Source organism: Pogona vitticeps, chromosome 1 (genome assembly GCF_051106095.1).
Source record: "Pogona vitticeps strain Pit_001003342236 chromosome 1, PviZW2.1, whole genome shotgun sequence".
Classification (NCBI taxonomy): Eukaryota; Metazoa; Chordata; class Lepidosauria; order Squamata; family Agamidae; genus Pogona; species Pogona vitticeps.
Genome location: NC_135783.1, coordinates 260,401,707 through 260,423,997, shown reverse-complemented (window position 1 = coordinate 260,423,997; position 22,291 = coordinate 260,401,707). Strand labels below are relative to the sequence as shown.

At 39.5% G+C, this 22,291-nt stretch overlaps 1 protein-coding gene across 1 annotated transcript in view; it reads left to right on the top strand.

The window, feature by feature from the left end:
• Positions 1-17,548, top strand: part of NUCB2 (nucleobindin 2) — a 36,592-nt gene extending 19,044 nt beyond the window's left edge. The window contains exons 5-13 of the mRNA XM_020802946.3: positions 533-636; positions 4,165-4,350; positions 5,083-5,173; positions 6,196-6,254; positions 8,127-8,219; positions 9,689-9,778; positions 11,023-11,193; positions 12,735-12,816; positions 15,333-17,548. Coding sequence (XP_020658605.2) covers positions 533-636; positions 4,165-4,350; positions 5,083-5,173; positions 6,196-6,254; positions 8,127-8,219; positions 9,689-9,778; positions 11,023-11,193; positions 12,735-12,816; positions 15,333-15,454 — 998 coding nt within the window. The 3' untranslated portion in view covers positions 15,455-17,548. The remainder of the gene's footprint in view (positions 1-532; positions 637-4,164; positions 4,351-5,082; positions 5,174-6,195; positions 6,255-8,126; positions 8,220-9,688; positions 9,779-11,022; positions 11,194-12,734; positions 12,817-15,332) is intronic.
• Positions 17,549-22,291: the final 4,743 nt, after the last annotated feature.

Below are 22,291 nucleotides of genomic sequence, written 5' to 3'. Positions count from 1 at the left end.
GAGGGGCAGCCTGCCATGTCACTGGCATGGCAAAAGCTCATTATCTTCTAGATTGGTTGCTTGGTCAAATGCTACATAAAAGGCATGCCAACCAGAGTAGGGCGTGAGGAATAGTGAAGCAAGAAGATTGGCAGTGAAGAGTTAGAAGATACTGTTATGTGTTATAACTCCTCTAGGCTGCCTTCAGGTGTGATCAAAGTCCCATCACCGAGGATTAAGAGAAGTTCAAGTGGCAGTCCAGTCAGATTTTGTACACATATTTAGGATGGTGCCATTGGGCTGTCCAGGTAGAGAACAAAACCATGTCTTGGCCTGGCCTTCTCTCTAAACATTTCAGCCACTGAGCCTGACTAAGTCCCAGGGTTCTTTTCACCTCACATAAATGGTATCCTTGAAGCATCCCTAGCACTGTGGGCTCTAGATATGCTTTGTGTTTTAAAATGATGCTTTGACTTCCATGTGGTGCTTTATATATTGCATTTCTTAATAAATCTAGTTCCAACAGTTCTGTTTTTGTGTGGGTTGTTTTTAGATTCTGGCATTGATCATCAAGCTCTTCTCAAACAGTTTGAGCATCTGAACCACAACAACCCCCATACTTTTGAAGCTAAAGATTTAGACATGCTAATCAGAGCAGTAAGTGTTGAGCAAATACTTTTACAGATGCTTGTTTGCTCCTTTTACTGTATTTTTCTACAGTGAAACTCATTTCTCTCTCTCTCTCTCTCTCTCTTCCTGTTTCCTTTCTGAATAAGGTTCATACTGACCTCAAGAGTCATAGTCTGAGAATCCCATTTGGCTCTGTAATATAATAGTGTGCCACAGGAGACATTCTTGTGCATTTGAAAAACAGTCTGTTCATTTTTCTCTTTGGTGCCTCATGTGGCATCCATACCCATGCCAATACCAGCAGCGTTAAGTTTTTCCAGGACCTTTAAACTGAGTTCTCTTGCTGAGTTCTCATTAGTATGCCAACTTGCTGTTTGTAGATATTTCCCCCCCTGACATCTTTGTTTCTGTGTATGTGTGTGATGTCAAAGAATGTAATAATTTATTTGATTAATCATTTCCCTTTTAATCAGTTGTGTGGTTACATTTAAACTGATAGGCATCTTTTGAGATACATATCAGCCACACAAAAAAGATGCAACTCAGTGTTAGGAAGATAGGACATCCATCCATTTGTCTGTTCAAATTGATGCACTTGCTTAAAATTTACCTTGGCAAAGCATTAGTTAATTAATCTGCCAATTAATGTTTAATGACTTTCTTTATTATTTATTTATTTATTTGATTTATACCCCGCCTATCTGGCCCACTGGGCCACTTTAAAAATCACAGGTCATGCTGGCTTATTACAGATAGGAAAGATGTTAAATGGGCCTTTATCCTGAATTTAAAAACTTGAAAATAGACATCCATATTTTATACCTAGGATGTATATTCCATTTTAGAGTGTATAGAGGACAGCAAATAAGTTACTTCAGAAGATGCTACTGTTCTTAAAGATATACTGTACTGTACTGGTATTTTCCTCTTGTTCTACAAGTTCTTAGCTCCTCCTAGTGATTATATTGCCAAATGAAATGTTTGCTGGAGGATTTTTAGCACACTGCTGCACACTGTGGGTGACTAAGGAAATGGTACTGAGTTTTGTTTTAGGGAAAGAATAATAGTAAGGAACAGAATGAAGAAGCATTCAGAAACCAACTTTAAATTACAGTAGTGAAGCCAATGTATAAAGAGGGAAGCCTTTTTGTGCAAAAGCATAGAAGGAAAGAGGCAGGCTTGGGGGCACAAAGTAGCAGAAGGCACAGCTTAAAAAATAAAGAACACCATGGAACATTGTTGGTGCAAACCTGATCTGTAGAGCTAACAGTAAAAGCAAAGAAATGGCCAGGGAAGACCCAAAGATTTTATAACAATAAAATCTGAAGAGAGATCTGCAGAAATATGGCTATATTTCAGGGAAGTTGCAAGCCACAGCAAATAGAAGCAGGCATCGTTATTAATGTGATTGTGGCAACACCGATCATGCTTGGACTCTTGCCTGCTGGGTCTTTGCTGCAAAGCAGTACTTTTGATGTTACAAAGATGGGATGTAAAGGCTGCTGAAATCCCTAAAATGCTCTCAGTTTATAGTAACTCAGCAGTTGTAATCATTTTTCAGAAAAGGGAATTAAAAGATACAGCCATTGTAGGTGTGTATCCACAACATATATATCTAGTTATGTATCTATGATTGTGTTCAGATATGTGTATTCTGCTGTGATATAATCTAAGTAGGAATACATCTTCTGAATCAGTTTATTGTTGTTGCTAGATGTAACTTAGCTGTAACTCCTCTCTGTAACACAGTGGGGTTGTAAGCTTTAGATTGCTGTGTTGAAAGTGGTATGTACTATTGTAATTTCAGATGGTATATCTGGTTTTGTGAAAGTGTGTTATGGTTTGGCTGAGTAAGTACTGTATATGGAACATGAACACTCATTTCGAAGAAAAGGTTTTTAGCCTCTGGCACAGTATAGCACCCGCCAGAGATCAGACTCTGTTTGGGCAGCTCTAGAAAATGGGCAGGCACTGAAGGTTGCCAGCCTTGCCAGGAGCCCATAAGGCATAGGGATAACTATTACTTTAAAAAATAAAATGTTGGACAGAATAGCTCTCTGTGTTTGCATAAAAACAGTGATCAGATTTGGGTGGAAATGAGATTGAAGGAACTTTTGGCATTTCTGTGACTTTGGGATACAGTATTGGTTAACATTTCTAAGTTTTGAAGATTGGCATCATCATCTTGGAACTGTAAAGCTAGAAGAGACCCTATGGATCACTGAGTTCAGCTTTTGTCAAGAAGGCACAGTGGGGAATCAACCTTTGGCTCTGCGGTCAGATGCCTAAACCACTGAGCTATATTTGATGAGGCTACAGTACCCAGTAGTTGATTATTGTACAAGGGCCTCCCAGACTGCTACAATCAGCATTACGAATCTGGGTGCTATAATTTTAGAACAGAAAATGCAAGAATTACAGCTATAATTTATATCCTGTATCCATTTTATCCGTGAATATTCAGAGACAGAAATCTAGTAGAAAAGGGTTAATGGTTAGAAAGCTGTTAGTGCATTTCTGAAGTTGTAGCCATGTTAGTTTCTGCAAGTATTTCAAGAAGAAACACAAAACAAAACAAAAAAGTAGTTGTGGCACTTTAAAGATTAAGTACAGTATAATATTTTAATCTAAGCTTTTGTGGAACATATCCTACATAAGAGTCATAATACAGAGATTATATGGTAGAACATTCATGCAAAGCTCTAAGTTAAAGGCACAATGATATTTGGTTGCATTTCACATGTAGCAATGATTTAGAATCCCTGTTCACTATTCAGTTCTTTTGAGACTTGGTTCTGTAGCAATGATTGCAAATAACAACAGTGATTAAAGGAAACAGCAGCATTTAAAACATGTGGTCATGTGGGAAATGACAGACTTTCCTTTTGAGACTTGTTCTAAAAAGTTGGGTCTCATTAGTTGGGAAGGCAAATAACAGTAGATAACAGCATAATTATCACATTTGGTAATGGCTAAAGAAATCTTGATTGATATTTAGTCCATTGAGATGAGTGTCCGGCATGTGTATATGTTTATCTCAGCTGTTTCCCTCTGGATTCTTGTTGTGTAATATTTCTTCTCCAGAATAGCAGCTTTCTATCTTGTGAAGAGTGTCCCGGTAGATTGAAGTGATTTGAAATAGATTTCTGTGTATTTCAATTTTTGATGTCCAATTTATTTCCATTATTATTCTATGTAGTCTCTGTATTCTGACTCTTATGTGTGATGAAGTGGCTATGTTCCATGAAAGCTTACACTAAAATATAGCAGTTAGCCTTTAAGGTGCCATGATGGCTTCCCCCCCTTTTTTGTGTGTGTGTTAGTGTACTGTTAACACAAACTGATATTGAGCTCAGTAACAGTTAAACTGGTAACATTTTTCTACTATCTTTCTCATCTCTTTGAATATATTTGTGCAAAGATTTCTCAAAATGGACTATGTAGCAGTATGGTCTTCCCTGAGACAGGCATTAACCTTCCTACAGTAATATGTGGCGTGGCCGTATGCCTCTGTGCAAAAACTACCATGTTCTTATTTTTCTTTTTTATCTCTAGGCCACTAGTGACTTAGAAAACTATGACAAGGCCCGTCATGAGGAGTTTAAGAAATATGAAATGATGAAAGAACATGAAAGAAGAGAATATTTAAAAACATTGGATGAAGAAAAGCGACACCAAGAGGAATCCAAATTTGAGGAAATGAAAAAGAAGCATAGCAATCACCCAAAAGTTAATCATCCTGTAAGCAGTTTGTATTTATGCCATAAGGAGAATCAATGTTCATGAATATTTTAAATGAAGAATAAAGAATAGCATGATTATATACTTAAAACTGACCTAACTCTTGAATTCACTTTGTTTTGGTGAATGTAAGACAACATTAACATTGAAGAGGCTGGCGCTAATGGATTGCCTTTCATTTCAGTGGCTTTAGGGTTTTAAAAATATGGATTGGCTCTAGAATTGTCGCTGTATAAATGGAAGGGCTCCCTCTAAGACACAATGGAGGCTTCTGTGGAATAGAGCAGTGGTCCCCAACCTTGGGCCTCCAGATGTTCTTGTACTACAACTCCCAGAAGTCTTCACCACCACCTCTGCTGGTCAGGATTTCTGGGAGTTGAAGTCCAAGAACATCTGGAGGCCCAAGGTTGGGGACCACTGGAACAGAGTATGTAATTTTCACTGCCCCACCCCCACTTCCCCCAAGCCACCACCCATATTGTTCCAAATGATCCACCTCACTCTCCAGAGGGCATCTTTGGCAGGTGCAAAGCGAAAGGAAAAATATCTTCTCCTCTAGTTCAGTGCGACCTCCACTCACAGACCTGGTGCCTTGTGCTTGTTAGTATGTGGAAAATGATTGACCAGATTTTGAAGCTGTTCTTATACAGGTAATATGGCTTTAGCAGAATGCAGTCTCAAGAAATATCTGTGTAATCATTTCCACACTTGTTGTTTGCGATCAATTTGCAGGGAAGCAAAGACCAGTTGAAAGAGGTATGGGAGGAGGCAGATGGGCTGGACCCAAACGACTTTGATCCAAAGACATTTTTCAAGTTACATGGTAAGACACAGAAAATCTGCTATTAAAGAATAACAAGCTGGAGTAATATTCTTGCATTACTTCTACCAAGGAGTAGAAGTAGTCATATGTCAGTAGTCTTCTGGCACTGTAAAGACTAACAGATTTGTTGTGGCATTCCCTTTTATATGGGAGAAACTATAAGTAAAGTGTTACCTATCTTATCTAGTAGCAAGATGCCATATGCAGACATTGCAATTTCAGGTGTCTTAACAATCAGTAGAGGTTTTGGAAGTAACATGTAACTGCTGCCTTTCCCAAAATATGTATCTCTGTCTCTTGCTATGGAAATCATGTTTAAAACTCTGTTTTTTGATGTGGCTAATCAACAATGTGCAATCTAAACAGTTTGTCAGGAATGGTCACAATAGGAATGGAAAATGAAGAAAAGTAAAAAAAAAAGCTATAAATGTATACTGTACATTGCTTCTCTTGTAAATCCACTTTTAAAGTTGGAATCAATTACATGAGGATGCTTTGGAAAATAATAGCCATTTTTGCTATTCAGTTTGGCCACCTGCTTTGATCTACTTTCTGAAAACATTGTCATATAAAGTTTATGTATCACTGGTATTATGGATTCTTATGCATAAGAGAAAGATAAATAGACAAATGTCTCTGTTAAGCCTCTTTTGACCCATTTTCCTAAATCAGATACCTCCTAGTATGAGTTTTGATTTTTATTCAAATATTATTCATTAATATTTTATTTTAAGTATTTTTCTAACCTACAAAGTTGTCACAAGAGAGTGACAACTTGGAGAGCAAAATTTAAAAACTATTTGCTGGTTGTTTTTTTTTTTAAACTCAGTTTGAAAATATGATCAGACAAAAATCTAACCCATTGTTAAACTGAGAAACAAATCCATTCCATGCCTTATCTAATATTCTATTTGTTAGAAAAAGAAGTTAAAAGTGTGGACAGTCTGTTAATTAGACCTGTTGTATTGGAGTATGCTATTTTTTTCTCTGACCTGCATTTATATGCACACCATCTCTTATAGATGTCAACAATGATGGTTTTCTGGATGAGCAGGAGTTAGAAGCATTGTTTACAAAAGAGGTAGGTATATGTCCTTAGAATATTTCAAACCATTCCAGACGTGTATGACGTGCTGAGCTGACCTGGGTGTGGGCTTCTGGCTTGGGGCTTCGGTGTCCTAAGCCAATGAGTATATTCATTGCACTGGAACTTTTTCATTATTTTTTACCTCTATGGAAAAACAATCATACTATTTTTCTGTCCCAGCAAAATGGCACTCCAAGTGAAATATGTATAAGGTTGTCTATATCACCCAAGCAAAGGCAGTATACTTTGGAGCAAGGAAAAACATGGGAGAGGGTGGAGACATGTGCATAATTGGTAAATGGGGCAATAGAGTGGATGGGGATTTAGATCCTTCCAAACAATCCTATCAGGACTGCTATGGTGAGAGCAGTCTTCAACTTATTACCTGTTATAGCAGCAATGGCGAACCTATGGCATGTGTGGCACAGCTGGCACGCGGAGCCCTTTCTCCTGGCACGCGAGCCATAGGTTGCCAGATCGCTACTCCCCCCCCCCCCCCCGCACAGCCAAACCTTAGGAGGCGGCTGCAGCTGGTGCTGGTGCTTCGGCAGCCAGATCCGGAGCAACTGATGTTGGCAGCTGAGGGGCCTTGAGGCACCTCTGTGCCAGGATTCCCCCTTCTGCCACCACTTCTGGTTCCCGGCCCGCACTTCTGGTTTTGGGTTCTCCTGGTCCCCCACCGCTGCTGTTGCAGCGGTGGCACACTGCCCACTGTTTTTGGGTTTTTTCCCCAGTTTGGGCACGTGAGCCCAAAAAAGGTTCACCACCACTGCGTTACAGTGATCTTGATCAGGTCACTGGGTTAGGTGTGGGATTAGCCTGGCCCCCCATCCCAGCAATTCTTGTCAAGGATCAAAGTCCCAAATGTCATGAAAAAGAACCCAGACAACAGACCTATATACTGATTGGGTCTAGGGAAGCAAAAATATACTGATTGGGTCTAGGGAACCATCACTACTACTTGAGCTTTTGCTTACACACACAAACGGTAGCAATGGACCCAAGCAATTAGACTCTGGGATTTGTATCAGATGCTTCGCTGCGTGATTTGTATGTGCGCATATGCACATAGACACCCTGTAAAGGAGATAGATTTACTGGCAAGGAAAGAGAAATAGCATTTACTAGTATCCAGAGAATCAATTTGGATATGCAATAGGATAGAACAAAAAAGTTAGTGAAGGTTGTGGGTACAGTTCACAGATTGCAGTTTGATCCTGGAATAATATGCATCCAAAGATATTGCCAAGAATTTATCTTAATCTCTACATTGGCTGTTGATCAGGTTGAGATTAGCTATGTAGTAGGTGTTGTGTTTAGGGTCTAGGCATACGAATTTTCCAAAGAAAAGCATAGGTTCCACAGAAAAATGGGGTGTTTCTGGCTGTAGATAAATAGTTTCAACCTTGGGTCCTCAGATGTCCTTGGATTAAAACTCCCAGAAGCCTTCAGCACTAGCTGCACTGATCATGATTTTTGGAAGTTGCAGTCCAAAAACATCTAGGGACCCAAGGATTGGAAACACTGCTCTCGAGGGTTTGTAAGGTTTCATAGGTATATGGGTTGCTCAACAGAGTGTGTCTAAATTTTTTAGGAAGTTTGAAACACAAAGACTGATGTTCTAAAACCTGTCAGATGAGCCCTAGAATTTCAATCAGTTTATGAACTAGAAGAAGAAATCATGGATTCTAAGATGCAGATGTGTGACATTTGTGCCTAAAAAACAGTAATTTATTATTCTGTGGTATGATAATAAAAGCTAAAATACTTGTGATATTCTATAACTGAGTACTAATGCTTATGCATAAACTGTTCCAAATGAATATATTCCTTTGTTTTAGTGCTTACTCATAACTCTTATTTTAGCTAGAGAAAGTATATGATCCCAAAAATGAAGAGGATGATATGGTAGAAATGGAAGAAGAGAGGCTACGAATGAGAGAACATGTCATGAAAGAGGTGAGCTGCAAATCCTACTATTCTAAAAATGATTTTGGACAAAATTCTGCTGTTACAGTAGGTGATCCAATATCACATATGGCCAGTTCACACAGTGGGTTTTTTCCAGTTGCTAAGAATTTCACCCAACACTTGCTTGCAAGGTATAGCATGATCTAGCCCATAACTTGGGAGTGAATGCTGTTCTTCTGTCTTCTGCTGCACTCACAAGCAGTCTGGTGGGCTATCTGCAAGCAATGGGAAACTGCTGCTTTCCTCTTGTACCCCATCTGGGTTTCCCCATCTACTTTGTCAAGTTATGCATCTTCTGGACTTGAGAGGGAAAGTGGGATGAAAGGTATATCAGGTTCACAGATACTCTGCAGTATGCAGACTGAAATAAAAAAGGGAGAGCAGGACTTAAAAAAAATCAATATAGTGATCCCTTTATGCTGCTGTTGGAACAGGGAGTTGGTGAGATCTAAAGAGCTGTGAATGTGTTCCATTCAACTCACACTGGACACATACAGTATATGTAATTATTCACTTCATTATAGAGGTAACAGAAGTGCAGGCCTCCAGATACCACTGGACCGCATGTCCATCACTGTTGGCTTGTTGGTTACCTAAGAGTCATAGTCTAAAAACACTTGGGGAGCTTCACTTCCACCAGCACCTAGAGAAATACAGATTTTGAATTGTACATGCTTTGGAATATATAGTAATCAGTTCCCACTGGCTGCTTTTAGTAAAGGTGTGAAAATGTGTCTCATCAAACTGGTCTTCTAAACAGTTCTGGTCTTTATTAAGTATTGTGATACTCACAGTTGTGGCTGTAAGGGGAACTAGGCCAGGCGTGTGGGGAGTGACCATGTTCTACTGGAGTTCCTGATTTCAAAGGAAAAGCAAAGTGTAACAACATGTATATGCTGGATTTTAGGAAAGCCAATTTTAAGAAAGTCAGAACAGTGATAAGTGAGATCCTATGACAGGATACTCTAACAGGGAAAGGAGTACAAGATGAGTGGGGTTTTTTGAAAAAAGTAATTCTAAAGGCATTACTACAAACATTTCTAACAACAACAACAACAAAAAGGTTGAAGACAGCAGAAAAGAATAACGTGGCTTCACAGAAAGCTCAGAGAGGATCTGAAAATAAAAAATGGAAACACGTAGGAAGTGGAAGAGAGCCCAAGCCACAAAGGAAGAATACAGCTAAATAGCATAGATCAGCCAGAGCACAGAGTTCTGACTCCAGTCCTCTGAAGATGCCGGCCACAAAGACTGGCGAAACGTTAGGAAGAACAACCTTCAGAACCTGGCCTGAGAGCCCGAAAAACCCACAACCACCATCAGTTCCCAGCTGTGAAAGCCTTCGAGAAAGCATAGATCATGTTTACAGTCAGGGTTTTTGGTACTTAAAAATAATTAATAATTAAAAATAAATGCAGGTTTAAGTACTTAAAATGTGTGCTTTTGTCTCTTAAAAGGTTGACATCAACAAGGACCGATTAGTGACTTTGGAGGAGTTCCTGAGAGCTACAGAAAAAAGAGAATTTCTGGAGCCAGATAGCTGGGAGGTAACTGCTACATTTTTAGAAACAACATATTGCAACCATCAGTCTCACCAAACCAATGTGTAGCCTCTTAAAATTTGTGTTCTCTCTTCACTTCCTTTGTTGTGTTTATCTTTGTGTCATTATTTGTGATTTCAGCAAAATAAAATCTGAACAGTGACTACAAAAACACTGTGCAATCTTAGGACAATCTTACTTTTACACAGATACTTGAAGTAGCATTAGCCCCGACAGTTGGGTTGCATATTTCTTTGAACTTGAATTGCAAGTAAGAAAGAATAACCGTGCTTTCTTTTTTCTTTTAAAAAGGAATCCTGATTGTAATTGAGAACAAAAAATGCTGTAATGCTATGTTATGTACCTGGATGATCTTATAATAACATCTTAGTGTGGAAGGAGCATCTCTGCCACAAAATATGTTTTTTTCACTTGACTATGTGCAAGTGATTATGGGAAGAGAGGACTCAAGCAGCATGAAGCAGAGGGCACCACTTCTTTCAGTAACTGTCCTTTTAGAACAAATATGATCCACATTCAGAAGGAAGTATCTGTGAGTTCCTGGACTCAAGCCTGTGTAGGCAGAAATAGCAAGAGGGGAACACTGAACGTTCTTAATATGCTGCCTCTGTCTACAATTGAAGAAATCACTGCTATGAGATCTGATCATGTCAGTTATCTGTTTAGAAGCATTGTGGATGCTCAAGATAGTGTTTTTTGCTGAATCTGCTTGAGATGTAAAGCTAGAGCTTGCTCTATAATGTTGTAGACTGGAGATGTTCTTCATCAGTCCAACATGGAGGGTGACTGCAGCTTTATTTTTTAAGTTGCTATCTAGATAAATGCATTGTACGTGCACAGAAAGCAAGAACAGGAGCTTAGTGGCCATAGTGGGGTGATATTCACAAATCCAGCTCTGCCTTCAGGTGAGGATTTAGCAGGATTTATGCACATTCATTAAAAGAGGATTACACAATGTGGTGCTCTCCAAACCTTCTAAATGGTAGCCCCCCAGAATTCCTGACCATTGAATGGGAATGAGCTGGGGATAATGCATTCATAAATACCCAGAGGGCACTACGTTGCTTCTCCTAAAACAAGGCTTCATTGTATTCATCCTTCATGTTGTCATTAAGCATACTGCATCTTATACAGGTGTTTGGATAGGAGAGTCTATTCATTAGTTGACATACTTGTTCACTGAGACTTACTTTTCTGAGGAGTTTATAATTGTTCTTCTTTTTCTTAAGACCCTGGATCAACAGCAAGTCTTCACTGAAGAGGATCTGAAGGAATTTGAAAGTCATATTTCCCAGCAAGAAGATGAATTGCAAAAGCAAGCATTAGAACTTCAGAAAAAGAAAGAAGAACTCCAGAGGCAACAAGACCACCTTCAGGCCCAGAGACAAGAACTTGAGCAGGTGCTGCTAGAATAGTCGCTCAGTCTCCTAAGACTTTAAACTAATTCATTGTATTTTTAGTAAGGAAAACAATCATTCCAGTTGTTGTGAAAGTAAACATTGTTTGCAAAGTTTTGGCTCAGTCTCTGCTGAGAAGCACCAAACATCTTATTATACTGAAGGAGCAAAATCTGTTTGTTTGCTTGTTTGCATGCATACAGAAGATTCTGCTCCTGGCTTTACCAGCTGAAAGGATCTTGGACAGTTTGATTTGAAGAGACCCTTATCTAAACTTAGAGAGCTGCTGCTAGCTAGCGTAACAAAACTGCTCAGGATGAGGCAGCTTCACCTTGCTGTCTTGAGCGTAGCTTATCCTAGAGAAGAAGAATAGACTCAATGGATTCAAAACAAAGTTTATTTAAAAATGCAGGATTCTTCCTTGCCCAGTTCATTGGTCTTCCTCAGTAGCCTTGCGTCATTGTGAATTATATAAGAAAAAGCCTCATTTATTTTGGGGGGAGGTCAAAGCTACTTTTCAGATTTACTGGCAGCCTGCCAGCCAGAAGCCCGGGGGAGGGGGTGGTGGCTAAACTTGCGAGATGGATAGCCAAAGAGACTTATTTCTGTATCTGTTTTACTCTTTTTAAAAATACATTTTAAGGCAGTGATTATCTACTTTAAAAGTTGCTGTGGTTGATTTTAATTAAATGAAAAAAGTGTTTAAATAAAAACATTTTTCTAACAAACAAAGTCCCCTTATGAACTCTAGTGCCCCTACCATTTTTTTAAAAGAAGTATTTTTTAATGGGCTATACTTGAGATCCATCAAAATATGGAAAACATGTCCACATGCCATCTAGAGGACCCAGGAATCTCTGAGATTTTTTAAAAAGTAGTTAAGCAGCATTAAAGTGCTGGAGGTCCCCAGTACAGTGGTGCCTCGCTTAACGGGCGCCCCATTCAATGACGAATCTGTATAGCGACAATTTTTTTGCAATCGCATTGCGATGATTTAGATAGGGAAAAATCGCTTTGTGATGATTGGCACCCTGTTTCGCATACCAATCATCGCATAGCGATGATTTCCCAACAGCTGATTGGCTGTTCCAAAATGGCCGCTGGGTAAAAAAATGGCCGCCTGCTGTGTTTTCGCCCAGATTCCTCGCTTACTGGGCAGCGAAAATGGCAGCCGTATGGAGGATTTTCACTTAAAGGTGAGCTTGAAGGTCATAGGAACACATTGAAGGGGCTTTTTAAACCCGCATAGCGACGAAATCGCTTTGCAGCGATTTTTTCTGCACGGATTATCATCACTATGTGGGGCACCACTGTAGTGCCTGGGACCCTAGAAATGATCCAAGAGGCACAGGATGCCCGTCCCTGATTTATTTTCTTGCTCTCCCAAATGATTGTGCCCTAAGCTGCTGCAGCTACAATTGTAAAATGGCAGAATTATGTTTATATTCCCATTGACAGGTAGAATTTAATTATATTGAATTCTTATATGGCTTGGTTTTTATAGTTTCCAGCTCATTTTATATACATTTTTCACTGTCGAACAGGCCGTTCAGCAAATGGAAAAGAAGAAATTACAGCAAGGGCATCCTCCCTCAGGACCAGGCGGAGAATTGAAATTCCAGCCACGTAAGCAAATTGTTCCCAGAATTCCCTCAAATGAAGATACTTAGCCAAAAACAAAACAATAACAAAAAGCAAACAAAATGCTTACTGTGTTCTCTTTTGCAAACCCTCTGCAACAGGCAAATTCTAGAGCCCGGGAATCATCTTTCCCATCTCCAGAAAAGAGAATGTTTGGAGTCAGACAAATGGGAAATAATAATGACACTCACAGTCTAGTAGGCTTAATTTCCTCATATTTTGAAAAAAAAAGAAAATGACATTTTCAGGACTCTGGAGGCTGCAAATACAGCCTGGGTAGCCATGTGTCCTGAGAACCACGCAGTTCCCATGCCTATTCTACAGCTTACCAGCTATCTGTGATCAGGGATGCTTTTCTCCTGAAAAGTAACTGCCTTTATTTTATCAGGGCCTCATGCATCTAAAGAGAAGTTTGGACAGTGTGGACTTTGTCATTTGGTGTTGGATATTTTGAAATAACCAAGTAGATCAGCTACTCTGGACCTGCCCTGAGATGGGGGAGTTTTTTCTTCAAGTGCTCCCAATGGTTCCTGCCCAGCTTCCAGGTGGATCTAGCAGAAGGCTTGGAATCACCACTGAGAGAGAGAGCCAGTTAGGGATTCCAGGGATTATGGTGCTGGGATTCTAGTATTCTCCACAGCTTCTTGTTCTCAAGAATCTTGTCTTTGCCTTCTGACAACTGAATTGAAACATAACATACTTCCTTCAGATTTTGTCGTATTTTCCTAGAGGGCAAGGAACCTGAATTTTAGTGAAAAATGAGCTTTTCATATGCTGAAATGGTTTTTTCTTGTATGGTGGCTTTCAGTAGTGGTACTTTAGTATCATAAATTTGACTACTTCAGTTTTTGTCCAATCCTTTCAGAAAGTCCCAAACAAATACTAAAACTAAAAACAAAATTTGTCCATGTGGAGACTAACAATGTACAGTAGTTCACCCCACAGATATGTGCTAGGATAGATATAGAGCCTGGGCACAGCACTGCACTTAGCCAGTCAATGCCTCTGTACTGGCGAGGGTAGGATGGTTCATTTTCTTTTCCACATTTCCATTCTAGAACAAGCAGGCATTGTTCTTTATTTACACTAGGGTATTCTTCAAGAAGCAGCTGTATTTTTATTTCAGCTGGCAGAGGAGAGCTGATTCCTATAGACAGATATCCATTTGATTTCACATACTTCACAAATAACCTTGCCCCTGATTAACTTCAGGGAAGGCTGTTGGGCTGTGTGTGAGATATGCTCCACACGTAGCTGTAAACTGCTATTCCACCAATGAGCTGCATTTGTACTAGATGAGAGACTGTCATAGGACACTTGCATTATTATTGTTAATGATTAAGCTCGTTGTTAATGATTGTGTTTATTACTCATGTGGAAAAATATTCATGCCTGTAGCATCATAGAGAGCTGGTTAGCCAGTTTGGCACTAGACGCTTTCTGCAAATGAAAACAGAGAATTTGATAACCCTTTAGATTGAAATGGGAAAGGTTGGATGGCAGGAAGCCTGAGACTGATTTCTTCCTGTTTGCTTTAATTGTCAAGCAGTTTGAAAGAGAAACTCTGCAGTGGTTAAGAATAAAAATGAGGATCTGTTTTTATATATACACTAAATACCTCTCTTAAAAGTTACAATAAAACAACAGTAGCAAGGTATGTGGGTGTAGGTGAGACAAACAAAACAATTTCCATAAAATAAAACTCTGCTGCAATTGGAAACCAGTGCTTTTGCAATAGGATCAGAGTAATATCATTTATAATTACACACTGAAAACTAAATGGCAGGGTATTTTTACCAACTTCAGTTTCAAAACATTTTGCAAGAGTAATCCCATAGAGATGTTTTAAAAGTATACAATACAAGTATGATCTGATCTGTATGAATCAATAAAATAATCTGAGCTGCAAGTGAGTAAGTGTGGGAGCAGTGAAGGGTTCCCCTGGCCCAGCTGGTGGACTCCCCACCTCAGCCTGGTAGGCGTTGACTTTCCCTATAGGCAATTCACCCATAGATTGGGGCAGGGACAATGACTCTGTGGGAGACACCCTTGACCAAGCAGGTGCAGTCATGGTGGGCCTCCTATTTAAGGAGGACCTGTGGCTTGACACAAAAGGTACAGCCTGCAAAAGGTCAACAAATTCTACCTAGCTACAAGGACTAGTGATCACTGCACACAAAAGACCAGCTAACAACATCCATCAATCGCAGTGACAGATAATCTCTCCCTCTTATCACAGCAATGCACCCACAACAGAAAACACGCTGATCACTACAATCACCCATCTCCTGAAAAGGACAAAAGCTGATCCCACAACTTTAAATACTCAACTATCCAAACAAACTGCACTAGAGCACAGACAGAGTTCTGACTCCAGTCCTCTGAAGATGCAGGCCACAGAGACAGGAGAAACGTTAGGAAGAACAACCTTCAGAACATGGCCAAAGAGCCCAAAAAACCCACAACAACCATTTTTAAAATTCTTTTCTTTTCTTTTACAGCTGGGGCACAACCAGTTGCAGATGCTCAGAATCACCCTGCAGGAGAAAGTCAACCTCTACCACCTGGAAGCATACCTGTACAAGAAGCTGCTAGATCAGATCATGTCCAATCTCACCCTTAACCACTTGTGCCTCAACTTTATATCATGTTTTGGGGAGGGAAGTGGGTGGGGGAAGAGGGTCAGAGGCTAAAAACAATTTGGGAAACTATGTTCATTCTCATCTCTCTTTCTAGTTGGCTGAATTCATATGGACTTGAAATCCTAATTAATTGTGGAGACTTTCAAAGGCACAAATGATACAAGATGGATTTTTAGTTAACAGTTGTGGATCTTTAAAGTCAAAAATGTCTATCAAAATATTATAGTCACTGCATTTAAATAAAGAGCAGGAGCACCATGCAACTTTTCAGATATGAATATTGTTACTTGACTTCAGTGTGATTTTATCCCCTTGAAGCACTGTTTTGTTGTTCTGTAATCTGGACTCATCAATATGGGTATGGTGACAAGCTAGCAAAGATGAAGCAGAAGACAAAAGGTTCCTGTTCACAGGTCATCTTGGAAAATCTGGATTGTTGCTCATGCAAAAAACTACACATGAAGAGGACCCTTCAGATATGTCACTGGTCATGTGAGCAAAATGATAAGGGATGAGCAGAGCTAGATTCTTTCCTGTAGACCAACCAGTCTTAACAGGGGCCATATGGCCCCCTGGGGGCCCCTGGCACATTTGAAGGGAGACATCAATGGAAACAATTCTTCCCACAATGAGTTTCATTATGTGACTTATACAGTCCTGATTTGGCCTGGATTTCTTTCATCTTGTGTTTATGGCTGTAGCCAAAAAAGGTTGAGAATGGTCACTGTAGACAATGCTGATCATTCTGGATTACAGACCAATTAAGTAGGACTTGACTATCACTTGTGCCTTGGAATATCTCTCCACCCCACTCATTTTTAAATTGAGTGTGCTTTTAATTATTTAAAAAAACATATTGGTGATGGAAAAGTTAAGAAGAGCAAACTCCTCGCTTTGTCTTGTTTTTTTGATAGGGGAGATGCTGCCAATTTCAATTGTCAGTGAGTGTAAAGTGAAAATTTGCTCCACCAAAACATTCTGCCCAGTTTCAAGCAAGTTTTGGCATATGATAATATTCTCTAAAAGTGCCAACAATGGAAAGGAGGTGTTCTAGAACTGTGGATTTTGTGAGTTCTTTGTTGCTGACTACCGACACTGTTGTTGGCCTTTGAGACTCAATGAAACTAAGCCACCTGTGATCTGATTTCAAGCAATCCTGCATTTTTTTTAAAAAAGTGTAATTGTAGGAAGGAATAATGATCATCAGTGAATATACAGTATCTTCTGTTTGCAGATGCCTGTGAATGCTAACATAAGACCCTTTCAACAGAAATTCTCTGCTCAAAGTGTATTGATTTAGTCAACTTTATTGTGCTGATTGAATGCAGTGTCAGTTGGATACATCCCCTGCAAGTCAGCTGTGAAGAAGATACTTTTGTCCTCCTTCCTTTCATAATATGCCAGTTGTATTCATCCCTCTGTGAGGTATGAAATTGAGCTCTTTAGATGATGAAAAATATTTTCAGAATTAGCAAAGTCTTCTCATGGCTTTTGCTTACCTCCTGCTTTGGAAGGTTTCTTTCAAAATCATCAGTGTGTTTCAAATAGCATTTCTCAGATGCTGCAATCTGAGTTCATGCTAAAATACTCATTAATTTTACAATACTGGATATAATTACATGAATGTAAAAGGCGTGTATTTTAGAAATGGGTATTTCATGGAAGATCCAAGTTGGCATTTTCAAGAGTAATTCAAGCTTTTGGATGTAATGGTTTTGTTTTGCTTTGATCTTGGTTAAAAGCAACACATTTGTAAAATGTTTCTAATTGCTTTCGCCATAATTTAGCACATAAAGAAGCATCTAGTTCTTCACATCTGAAACCCAGTTTACACTTTGAATGTACCTTCCAAATCCCCCCCCCCTTTGTTGGTCTTGCATGGAATTTGATTCCAAGATTGTTGTAATAAAGACAGAGTTTCTCCAGATATCTGAAGAGAATAGCATTAAGAACTGGTGGCAAAAAATAAAGAATAAGACTTAAGCACATTCCTTTACGGAAATAATATTATTGAAAGAGGAGATAGCTAGTTTCTAAAATATTAAAACTTCAAAGCTGTTATGCAGCCATCTGTACACTTTGGAAAATTGTCATTTCTTCATGATATAATTATTCATACAGGGACGTGGTGGTGCTGTGGGCTAAACCGCAGAAGCCTGTGCTGCAGGGTCAGAAGATCCGGCAGTCGTAAGATCGAATCCACGCGACGGAATGAGCACCCGTCGCTTGTCCCAGCTCCCGCCAACCTAGCGGTTCGAAAGCATGCAAATGCGAGTAGATAAATAGGGACCACCTCGGTGTGAAGGTAAACAGCGTCCCGTGTCTAAATCACACTGGACATGTGACCACGGAAAGATTGTCTTCGGACAAAACGCTGGCTCTATGGCTTGAAGAGCGGGATGAGCGCCGCCCCCTAGAGTCGGACACGACTGGACAAAAATTGTCAAGGGGAACCTTTACCTTTACCTTTACCTTTACCTTTACAGGATTTCACAGAATGAAGGCTTTTGCATAAGAAAATAAAAAACAGTCCTGCCTGGTCAAATGCTAGGGAAGATGGGTATGATGAACAAACATTTGTGTAGATTCTCTTTTCTGCACTCTAGTTTTAAAATTACAACAATCTTGAATGACTTTTTCACATGTCACTATGTCATTGGTGGACTGTTTTCTTGCTCATTTTAGGGTCCATTCAGCAGGTGCGAAACACATGAGAATCCTGTGTGGGAGTTCTTCCTACGATGAACTAGCAGCTTGTGGCCAACTAGTCCTTTAATTACATTGTCACAAATGCCATAAGTTACTGACAAAATGTGCCAAAAGCTGAATAGCTTGTGTACCAGTGAGTGCTCCTACATAGCTTTTGCACAGACAAGGAGGTAATGTGTGCAGGCTTTTCATGGAAAAAGCACCCACCCAGCAGTTTGCGGTCAAGGTTCATTATAGTTAAAAGCAAAACAGAAATAAAATGTAAAAAAAAAAAGAACAGATATGTGGCACGTTAAATACTGAAAATTTTTTTAATGTGAGCTCTCGTGGACAAGTCCACTTCATCTTCACCATCCTTTTTCATCATCGTAATTAGGTTTTACTCCCTCTTGCGCTCCTTAATTCTTATCTTCATCATCAGTCAACACTCTCTTGTTTTGTGATCCTGAGGGAAGAGTGGTGGTAGAGAAATGACTCAGTGGCTTTCTGTAATTCTTGGCTTCTGTAGCACAACGTATGGTGACCTATTGGGGAAAGGAATCTCTGGCAGCTGCAGCCAGCGATGATTCCTACTGGGCTGATAGTAGATGTGTCCAAGAGGCAGCAGGATAGTAATTGTGATATGTATGGCTCCATTTTTGTACTGCAAATCAACAGGAACTTTCAGAAACTGGTTTTCTGCTCTTCTGAGCAGTGGATACTTGAATCAATACGATCCATCTGCACATACTCAGATAGCAGCTTCAATAAAGGTTGTGATCCTTGCCCAAGGCTCACTTATCACTTAATACAAGTGATAAGAAATCCATTCTGTGGTTTTTTTTGCGGCCTCACAGGTATTTTCAACCCTAAGCAGTATGCTGTTCTTTAATTTTATGTGGTATTCATCCCTTTGTTTTAGCTTATAAATAAAATCAGATGACAAATAAAAAAGAGGAATGTTGAAATCATGTCCTTGCTCTCCCTTCAGTGGACCCTGGCGCTCCCCTTGGACAGAAGGAACACTTCTGGCTGAACTCAGCCTATGCTTTCTGCAATGCTATTCCATGCCAATGTGTATCTCAAATCAAAATAGCACACCCTGTGTCATGGGTTCCAGTGTAACCAAAGCAGGGGCAGACACATCCAAGAAATCCTGAGACGGCACATTCCCACTCATCTATCCCTCTACTCCCATTCACCCCTCTTATTCTCCCTGAGCCCTGTTCTGGTCTTACCTTCACAAATAGGCTTCCCATGCTTTGAGTAGAGTGCCTACCCCTTTGTTGTTGATTTTTACACATGGAAAGTGACGTGTCTGCAGAGAAGAGGCCCCTGCTCATATGGAGGTTCTACATGTGACTCAGAACCTTGATTTTCCAGGTGTCTTACTTGCATGGAAACCTTATACACAAATAGGAATCTCATTTTGTGCAGGAAAAAAAATTGCTTTCTACATCTAATTGGTTCCCTCACGATATACTGAAGGCTAATCCCTGAACAGGGTCACTAAAAAAAAAAAAATCAGTTTTTTCCCCAGTAACAGCCTACTACTGCTCTGGGTGGAGTGGTGTGTGAGACAAAATCACCGCCATGCTCCTAGAGGATGTAAAGAAAAAATTGATGCAAAGTATTTTACATCTTTTCATTTGAGTGGAGTGGGTAGACAGGGGCCTTAAGTGTTGTGCTGTTGTAGGTGGCCCATAGGCTGCCTTTGTCCTGTCCTAAGCCAAAATATGTCTTGACTACATCTCATTGGAAAGATTAATAAAAGCTAATTTAGGTGTGGTCCTTGAAATAGAATTCCCTTCATTCCATTTAAATAAGTTTTTATTTTATCGCTTCAAATGGAATTACATTAATTTTGTAGAAAAAGTATTATAGGGTAAAATTAAAACTATTCCAGTGGCTTCTGCTTCCACAAATAAAATCTGCTTTTGGATTCCCCCCCCCCCTTTGTAAAATCACAATGCAAGAAAACATTTCTGCTTAATTTGATGTTTGACTTTGACAGTGATTAACTTGAAACCTTTCAGTTTCCTTAGGTATACAGGAAAAGTATAGCCATTTGCAGAAGAATGAAGTACAGTTCTCACATGCAGAGGTTCCTAAGTACAATCCAACCATCTCTAGCAAGATAGAATTCAGATATTGGGGCTGGAATCCTCTTATGTTTTTACACTGGTGTATTGCAATTGGTGTAAATATTGATGGCAAATTGCTGCAAGCTTAAGCATTTGCTGTTGCATATCAAGTTATGCAACTAAATGTGCAACAGCAAATTTCTATGCTCACATATCAATTTGCTGCTGAGATTTGCACCAGTACAATATAGTTGTGTTACACCAGTGCACACAACTAACAGGCTTTGGGCCAAGAGTTGCTTGATCAACAAAGTGGTCCATCTTAGTACAAGACAAACTATCTAGTGACTGACATTTCACTCCTAGCATAGTGTCCTATCAATTATATAAAAGCAAATTACGCTAATGAGCATAATGCATTTAGGATGGTGGTTTGAATATGAAGATTACTGGACTTTATTTGAGACTGATAGATGTGAATCACATTTTTTCCACCTCACACAGCTTCATGTTGAAATATTTCTCCAGTGTAAGGTACCTCATGAAGAATGGGGAAAGGTATACATATACAGTATACAGTATCTTATATCTTTGGGTATTTTGTTGTTTAGTTGTGTCTGACTCTTCGTGACCCCATGGATCAGAGCACGCCAGGCCCTCCTATCTTACACTGCCTCCCGGAGTTGTGTCAAATTCATGTTGGTTGCTTCGATTACACTGTCCAACCATCTCGTCCTCTGTCGTCCCCTTCTCTTGCCTTCACAGTTTCCCAACATCAGGGTCTTTTCCAAGGAGTCTTCTCTTCTCACAAGATGGCCAAAGTATTGGAGCCTCAGCTTCAGGATCTTTTCTTCCAGTGAGCACTCAGGGTTGATTTCCTTTAGAATGGATAAGTTTGCTCTCCTTGCAGTCCAGGGGACTCTCAAGAATTTTCTCCAGCACCACAATTCAAAAGCATCAATTCTTTGGCGGCCAGCTTTCTTTATGGTCCAGCTCTCACTTCCATACATCACTACAGGAAAAACCATAGCTTTGACTATGTGTACTTTTGTTGGCAAGGTGATGTCTCTGCTTTTTAAGATGCTGTCGAGGTTTGTCATTGCTTTCCTCCCAAGAAGCAGGTGTCTTTTAATTTCGTGGCTGCTGTCACCATTTGCAGTGATCACGGAGCCCAAGAAAGTAAAATCTGTAACTGCCTCCATATCTTCCCCTTCTATTTGCCAGGAGGTGATAGGACCAGTGGCCATGATCTTAGTTTTTTATATATATATTCAGCTTCAGACTCTCCTCTTTCACCCTCATTACGAGGTTCTTTAATTCCTCCTTTGGGTATAAGGTATGGCAAAGTTGTACATATCCATATGTTCTCCAGTGTAATATTTATAAGAATATTGTTCAGCCTGTACTTTATATAGATTTAAATTGGATTAAACTGAATTTCAAGTCCGCTTCTGAGTATTCTCTGGCCATCATTTTCTACCAGTTGATATTCATAAAAAAAGTAAACAGATTATGTTCATATCAGAAAACAGTACCAACTCCTGCGAATCATAAACAGATGTGTTTTAAAACAGTATATGTTTAGTAGTACACTCCCCAAGCTCTCCTTTCTGTTTAATTTATGGGGTCTATGCTGAATATTCAATCCTATTCTTGGATAATTTTAGTGCCTCAAAATACAGTAACTAACAGCCCTGCTTTAGAAGATTGAAGGTTGCTACATGGTTTCTGCCACAATAAATGGTTATTTTGTTTCCCTCTCCTATCTTTGTATAAATGTACTAGAAATAACTTTCCTGTTTACTCTATAACTTATAACTCTATTACTTATTTTAAATAATTCTGAACTGAGAACCCATAAAAAGACTGGATTATTTGTTTTAAATTTAATCCCCAATTCATGTTTTGATTCCTTCCTCAAATAACTGATCGTTTCTGCTGGTCAGGTCCTGTGATGTTTTGCTTATTTTTCTTTACATGGTAGATGCACACCTTTCGTAAGCTCAGTTATTAGTTCATCAGAATCATAGTGAGGGGCATAATACT